We start from the raw sequence: 7783 nt of genomic DNA on the forward strand, positions 1-7783 counted from the left end.
AGTCTGCTTCTGTGGCCATGCCACTTATCAACTTTGTTTTTTTTATAGCACTGGGGTCTTGTGTGGGACCAAGAGGAAGGTCAGGGTGGAGAGAACCTTGACACAATCTGGTGGTCATGGGTGAGTTTTAAAACCAGGACAGAACTTGGTGGGTCAAGAGTGAAGTCATGATGGAACCTGGTAGTCCTGGATAAGGCGAAATAGAAACCTGTTTGGTTACAGATGAAGAGCCAAGGCAGAATCTCAAATTTACTTGCTTTTCATACATCCTGCTACTTATCTGATCAAATACAGCAGGAGCGAGGAATCTATAACCCACCCGATGTTGACAGACTCTAACTCACATCAGCCCCAGGCAGCACAGGCTATGTTGAGGGGTGGTGGGCACTGGAGTCCAACATCTGAGGCCCAAAAGTTATCCAACCTGGAAATGCAGCTTAATGGGTACAACCATTAAAATACTGGCTGATTGGCATCCCTATGATGACCTGTAAGGAAAAGTCTCCTGTTTTAAAGTCACCTCAGTCACTTTAGCAAGATGTTATCCTTCCTGTCTGCACATTGCAGAATACATAGCTTATTGTCACTTGGCATTTGGAATCAAGGAACATCTTTTCCTGATGCAGTTAGTGTCAAATGTAAAGATAAAACTGATGTTTATCAGAGACGAGGCCCAGAGAGGACAATTTGAATCAAACGAAAGCCAGAGAAGATTAGCAAGCAGAAAAACAGAGAGAGAGAAAGAGAGAGAGAGAGAGAGTGCACTATGTCAGATATGCTTTATTCACAGGAAGAATAAATCAGAGTTAATGGATCTTGGAGATTTTGTGATGTGCTGTTTGTAAGAAAATATTATTCCTCCTGCGCTGTTTAAAACACGAGCTATTCCTCGTTTTGATTGATTAAATGTGTGTTTGTGTAATACTAATATATCTATTGAAAGCAGTGAAAACGGGTAAGCATGTATATGTCAAATAATATTAAAGCAGCTACTGTGACTGGAGGATGCAGGGGAGATGGCTGAAGCTTTTGTTGCTAGTGGTGGGGTGGGGTGCGGGCAAACAAATGGACAGTGGTAGCAATGGTGAGGAGGGATGCAAACCTGCTCAGAGACGGGAAGCCCGCTGAAGGCCATCACACCCAAATCCCCATGTCCCCCCACCCCCAAGGACAAACCCTTAGAACCACCCCAAAGATCTCTAGTGGCTTGCAGCTGCACATGCAAAGCGACTTCACTGAAAAAGTGGAAGTGGTCTAAAATGTAGGCACTCCAGGGATGGTGTGATGGATACCTGTGATGGTCTATTCCAGGCAAGTCCAAAGTCCGTCTTGGGGGCCAAATTTGGCCCCCTGGCCGGTTTTATTTGGCCCCGTGGCAGTTTATTTGTTGGTGTCAAATCCAATAAATCCAATTTTTTAGGATCGAAGCTCAACAGCTTCAATCCAAAAAAATGGTCAGCAACTTCAACGGTTCACTTCATCAAATCTGGCCCTCTTTGAAGAAAGTTTGGGCACCCCTGGTATTCACATGTGCACACAAACAGCATCGCTGCATGGGTGCTCTGCATGTCGGAACCAGCACCAACGGAATGGGGTTGGGGAGGAGGAAAACCCCACGCCCCCCATACCAGCAAATTGAATGCACACAACACATTTAAGAACATCTCCTCAGGGAATAGCTCAGCCAGCAGAGCAGGAGGGGGGGTGGGGTTGAGCCCCACGTTGGGCAAAACATTCCTGCGTTGCAGGTAGGGTCAGTGGCGTAGCGTGGGGGGTGCAGGGGGGGGGGCGGCCGCACCGGGCGCAACATCTGGGGGTTAGGGTTAGAGGGCGCAAATCCACGAGTTAGGGGGCGCAAATCCACGGGTTAGGGGGCGGAAATCCACGGGTTAGGGGGCGCAAATTACTTGCCTTGCCCCGGGTGCTGACAACCCACGCTACACCACTGGGTAGGGTTGCCACCTGTCCTGTATTATTCAGGATTGTCCTGTATAATGCAGAATTGTCCTGTATTTCAATGTAAAATGCTACATTCTGTATGGATACAGTTTTGCCCTGCACTTCAGGTCTTCTCTCTCAGCCACGTTAGGGATCCTCTCCAAATACCAGTGTTTGAAGGGGTGTGACAAAGGTCATGTATTTTATCTCCGGGTAGCCCAGCACAGACAGATTTACAAATTCACGTGAACGTGTGCGCATGAGTGACAAATGCCAGACGGCCCATCTTGTGAGGCTGAAATGGATTATGGATTGCTTTGAAGTCACTTCAGCACCGATGGGGGGAAAAAATCGCCCCCCGCCCTGTATTTTGCCAGAACAAAGGTGAGAGCCCTAGTTGCAGGGGGCGGTCTAGAGGACCTTGGGGGTCCCTTCAGTGGCGTAGCGTGGGTTGTCAGCACCCGGGGCAAGGCAAGTAATTTGCGCCCCCTAACCCGTGGATTTGCGCCCCCTAACCCTAACCCCCAGATGTTGCGCCCGGTGCGGCCGCCCCCCTCTGCACCCCCCACGCTACGCCACTGGGTCCCTTCCAACCATTTTACGATTCTCAAAACAAAGGGACGGGAACTGCGCAACCTTAACCCCAGTCTACTCAGAAGTAAGACCTGTTGAGTGTCGTGGGGTAAACGGGGTTAGAATCCACCAGCAGCATAAAAAGGCAGCCGGTGCTTCTTCCGCCAAAGAGGGATGCGTGCTGGCGGGCACGAGAGAAATCCATTTCCCAGGGATCATCCGGGAAAGAGAGAGCGAGAGAGAAGAGGGGCGGCCGCCCCGCCGAGCAGCAACGGGCGAGGAGGGAAGCAGGCGCCGCGGCTGCCGCAGGTCCCTCCTCCGCCTATGGCTGCTCTCCTTCTCTCGGCGCGGGGAGGGCGGAGCCTCGACGCTTAGCCTCTCCGGGGGAAATTGCTCCGAGGAGCCGCGGCCGCCGCTGCTGCTGCTGCTGCCGCAACGTCGAGTCTTTCCGAGGCGCGCGCGCGCTGGTGTTTCCTGCGCGGGGCGGGCCGGGGGCGGCTCCGGGCGCGCAAAAGGCGCGGGGCGGAGAAGGCGCGCGGGGCTCTGCCCGTCACGGCCGCTTCCCTCCGCCCCTTTCCCGGCCAGCCCAGGAGCGGAGCGTCCGCGCGGCCTCCGGACGGTCGCTGGCTCGGCGAGGCTTCTTCCCCTCCTCTCGGGCCGGGCTCCGTGGCCCTCGCTGCTCCGCCTCCGCCATGTCCGCTGCCGCGGGCGGCGGCGGCGGGGCGGGCACTCCCAAGGCGCTGCCTTCGTCGGGACCCAAGTCTCTGCGGGAGATGCCGCACCCGCTGGCCGCCTCCAGCAGCGAGGAGGCAGGCGCCGAGCTGACGCCCAGCCCGGACTTGCAGCTGCCGCGCAGCATCGCCGACAAGGTAGCGGCCGCCGGTGGGGCCTGCGCGGGGCGAGGGCTGGGCTCGGTTCTTCTCCTGGCTTCCGGGCGTGCGTGGTTGATCTGGGTCGTGTGAATGCGTTTCTTTGCCTGGACAGCTGGGTCGCTCAGGGCTGCAAGAGAGTAAGCTGCAGTGTAGGAAACGTGCAAAAAGCAAGGGGGCATGTGTGCAAGAGGGACTTCAGCGTGGGAGCCAACTCCTTGGGGCTGAGGACCCTTCGGCCCCTCCCCCCAATATTTGAGCTCCCCCCCAAAAGTTGATGGGCATTGCCATTCAAATGATGTGCATGCACCACGTCATGTGATCAGTGGTGTAAGGCGAGGCTTACCTGAGTCCCCTCAATATTTTATTCAAGTTTGCACCCCTGGACTTCAGCCTTCCACCAACATCTTGCCCCCTTCGCTAAGTTGGTGAAATGGTGGGAATCTTTTTTTTAAAAAAAAAGTCCTCTTCCAGTCTTTTTTTGCTTGTTGTCCTCTCCTTTTGTGTTTGTGTGTAAGCAACCCATCTGAGTATATTTTGGCTCAGACACAGCCAAGGCAAGAATGGGAAAACAACAAAGCGACTTCTGTTTTGGGCTGGTAATAAGGACTCAGTAATTTGTGATGGTGTGTTGACTCATCCGTGTTGAAAGTGCGTGGAGGACACTTGTGCGGAGGTTGGGTTTGCAGTGCTGTCACAAATGCAGGCTGTGTTGCAAGCGTGGGGCGCAGTGAAGCAATCCCTGGCTCCGTGCCAGGCTCTTTTCCTATCTGCCAGTTTGGTGTGTATTGGTTTGTGCACCTGACCTGGATGACCCAAATGGGTTGGCTTCCTTTTCTGGAGTTGCCTCTGCTCCACCTTTAAGACAAGTCCTCCCTGGGGGAGTCAGCAGTATATTTAAGTACAACCCAACACTGCTGCCAGTTAGGTGGGTCCACCAGAAGCCATTACCTGTTGGGAAAGGTTCTCAGAAACTGCATCGCTTACCTCTTCGATTCCCAACTTAGGACAATTGAAGAAATGCAGAGATGATCAAGGCATGTATTTGCTGGCACTTTGGGGTATTCTTAGCTGACTTTAAATGGCATGTGGATATCTTGGAAGTTGGTTCTCGGAGCCCCAAATGGTAGATTGACTAAAGAGCTTGGTACAGATGCCCAGGCATTAAGCAAGTTCCTGTCCTCATTTTAAGCATAGATGTCTTCTTGGATGTACGTATAGTGAATACTCAAGACCATGGGTAGACAAACTAAGGCCCAAGGGCTGGATCGGCCCAATCGCCTTCTAAATCCGCCCCACGGACGGTCTGGGAATCGGCATGTTTTCACATGAGTAGAATGTGTCATTTTATTTAAAATGCATTTCTGGGTTATTTATGGGTTCTTCCTGGTGTTTTTACATGAGTAGAATGTGTCCTTTTATTTAAAATGTATCTCAGGGTTATTTGTGGGGCCTGCCTGGTGTTTTCACATGAGTAGAATGAGTGCTTTTATTTAAAATGCATCTCTGGGTTATTTGTGGGGCATAGGAATTCGCTCATCCTCCCCCCCCCCCAAATATACAGTGGTACCTCAGGTTACATACACTTCAGGTTACATACACTTCAGGTTACAGACTCCGTTAACCCAGAAATATTGCTTCAGGTTAATAATAATAATATTATTATATAATATATAATATAATTATTCAGGTTAAGAACTTTGCTTCAGGATGAGAACAGAAATTGTGCTCCGGTGGTGCGGCAGCAGCAGGAGGCCCCATTAGCTAAAGTGGTGCTTCAGGTTAAGAACAGTTTCAGGTTAAGTACAGATCTCCGGAACGAATTAAGTACTTAACCTGAGGTACCACTGTAGTCCGGTCCCCCACAAGGTGTGAGGGACAGTTGACCGGCCCCCTGCTGAAAAAGTTTGCTGACCTCTGCTCAAGATACTATAGTCTGAGGCTCTGACAACATCTTATATCTGGCATGAGAGAAGATTCTGCCCCAGTTAAGCATAGCTTGAGCTGTGTAAAACTGTATAACTTGAGCTGCAAAATATTGGTGCCTTAAGCAACCAGAGGCATAGCAGTGGTCTGATATTATTTATTTATTTACAAGTTTATTTACAAGCTTTTTGAGCAACCCCCTCCACAGAGCAGCTTACAAATTCCTGGAAGTAAGTCAAGAGCATTGGCCTTGCTCCCTTTCCAAAAGCCACTGCACTTTTCCTTCCCTGTGTCCTGAGTACCTCACTTCAGCTGGGGCTTCCTATGCTGCTCCTGAGATTTGTAGGGCAGAAGGCAGGGGAAGAGGGACTGTATATGAAGCTGGAGCTGGTGACATGCAGAGCCACCACTGGACGAGTTGCAAGTAAGAAGGCAGGCAGGTTCTTTTGCCCCTGTGCACCAGTCTCCAGTGCTTGCTTCCTTCCTGAGTACCACAGTTGGTTGCTGCGTTGTGACCCGAAAAGAGATAAGTGCAAGCAGCCTAGCTTCATAGCTTTTTCCCCAGGTGTTGCTGTCAAGAGAGGTCATGTGTTTGCAGGCTGCAGGGGAAAGTCTGGGGCTTGCCTTGAGAAATCTGGCAGGTGCAACAAATGTATTGGTTTTGAGTCCTTTCTCAGGACGCGTCAGAAGGGACTCTGCAAAATACGCTGGAGGAGAGCCACCTTAACTTGTGTGTGTTCCACGCACCAACCCAAAACTCTGCAGACCTGTTGTGGTTTTAACAGCTGCACACGGGGGCAGTGTAGTAATTAACCACCTTGAGAGTTTTACACAAGCGGCAGTTCCGCATGGTACAACATCATGTAATTGGATTCCCATGAGGTATCAATCTTGTACCAGGTGTGTGAACAAACAATAGGCCTCCGTTCCTTATACCTGGGCTACATGATGATGGAAGGATTGAGTTACCCTGGGATGCATTGCTTTGTTGACAGCAAGCCAGTGGATTTCAAGCCACTGGGACCCTTTTCATCCTTGCCTTCCAAAGGACTCTTGTGTGACAGCTCCGGTCAGGATCCCTGCTTGTTCCTTTTTGGTCATGAAGGGTTGATTTACCGTAAGTTCCACGGCCTGCTTTTTCTTAGCCGTGTGGGATCTGCTGCTGCTGTATGAATTGTCCCATCTGTGCCACTCGGATAACGTTGGAAGTGATACATCAGATAAGTTGCTGCTGTGCAAGATGAGAATTGGCCATGGGTGGGCAAACTAAGGCCCGGGGGCCAGATCTGGCCCAATCGCCTTCTAAACCCTGCCCGTGGAAGGTCCAGGAATCAGCGTGTTTTTACATGAGTAGAGTGCCCTTTTATTTAAAATGCATCTCTGGGTTATTTGTGGGGCCTGCCTGGTGTTTTTACATGAGTGGAATGTGTGCTTTTATTTAAAATGCATCTCTGGGTTATTTGTGGGGCATAGGAATTCGTTCATTTCCCTCCCTCCCCCAAATATAATCTGGTCCCCCCACAAGGTCTGAAGGATAGTGGACTGGCCCCCCTGTTGAAAAAGTTTGCTGACCCCTGGTATTGGCCTTTTCCTGATCTGGAGCTTTCACTTTTAACCAGCACAGGAAGGTTGCACCAGCAGTGTTCAAAATTAGCCAGATGCCAGGCACATTTTGCACCTGGCTGTTGGCCACTTGCAACCAAGTGAAGATTCCTGGGTGCCAGGATGGCACCTGATATCTCAACCATCTGGAGGTGCATTCTTGGCGATCATCGGATCTGGGTAGTTTTCACATGCTAATACTCCATCCTGTAGAATTCTATCAGTTATATTTTATCTGCACAATTCAGAATGGATTTTTGGAACCAAAATGCTATTTCTGTGCAGCCTGAGCAGGAGCAGTCAACATTAAGAAAAAGAGGTCGGAATAGGCCAATATATAATGTGGACTGTCCCTGGATCAAGTGACTTTTCTTCTTTTAAGTTCTCAAAGTTCTCAGCCTAGCTCTGAACTAGCCAGATGTTTAACTGAGAATCAATCACAATCAGTCCATCATTTTAAAAATAAGACTTTAGAGCTGTCTTGCCCCAAAATGGCAACAAGACATTCCGTTTTGGTGACAGCAACCTTGGTTTAAGGAGCCATTTGGCACCTAGATTGTATATCTGAGTTCTTGACACTTCACCAGCCCCAGACTTATTGGGTCACTGTTGTACCTTGTGCTGAGACAAGGGACAACAGGAATGTAGTTTCAGGCAATTGAACTGAGCGAAGGATTGGGGTCAAACCTGGCCAGAAGCTGCATGCCCCGCCCCTCATGGAGAGGTTATGTAGGAAAATATACTTTGCATGTCTTTAGCAGCCATTAACTGCTGCTGAACCAGAGCTGAACCTTGATATCGAAATAGATCTTTATAAAGGCTCCAACTGTGGCTTGAAGTAAACCCTGCTCTCTCTCTATTTTGAAGACACACTG

At 50.2% G+C, this 7783-nt stretch overlaps 1 protein-coding gene across 1 annotated transcript in view; it reads left to right on the top strand.

Annotated features, from left to right (window-relative positions):
* The first annotated feature begins 2753 nt into the window (after positions 1-2753).
* Positions 2754-7783, top strand: part of SNX30 (sorting nexin family member 30) — a 42579-nt gene continuing 37549 nt past the window's right edge. Inside the window, exon 1 of the mRNA XM_083481533.1 lies at positions 2754-3380. Coding sequence (XP_083337659.1) covers positions 3204-3380 — 177 coding nt within the window. The 5' untranslated portion in view covers positions 2754-3203. The remainder of the gene's footprint in view (positions 3381-7783) is intronic.

This window comes from Podarcis liolepis (assembly GCF_965112155.1).
Source record: "Podarcis liolepis genome assembly, chromosome: 17".
NCBI classification, from domain to species: Eukaryota; Metazoa; Chordata; class Lepidosauria; order Squamata; family Lacertidae; genus Podarcis; species Podarcis liolepis.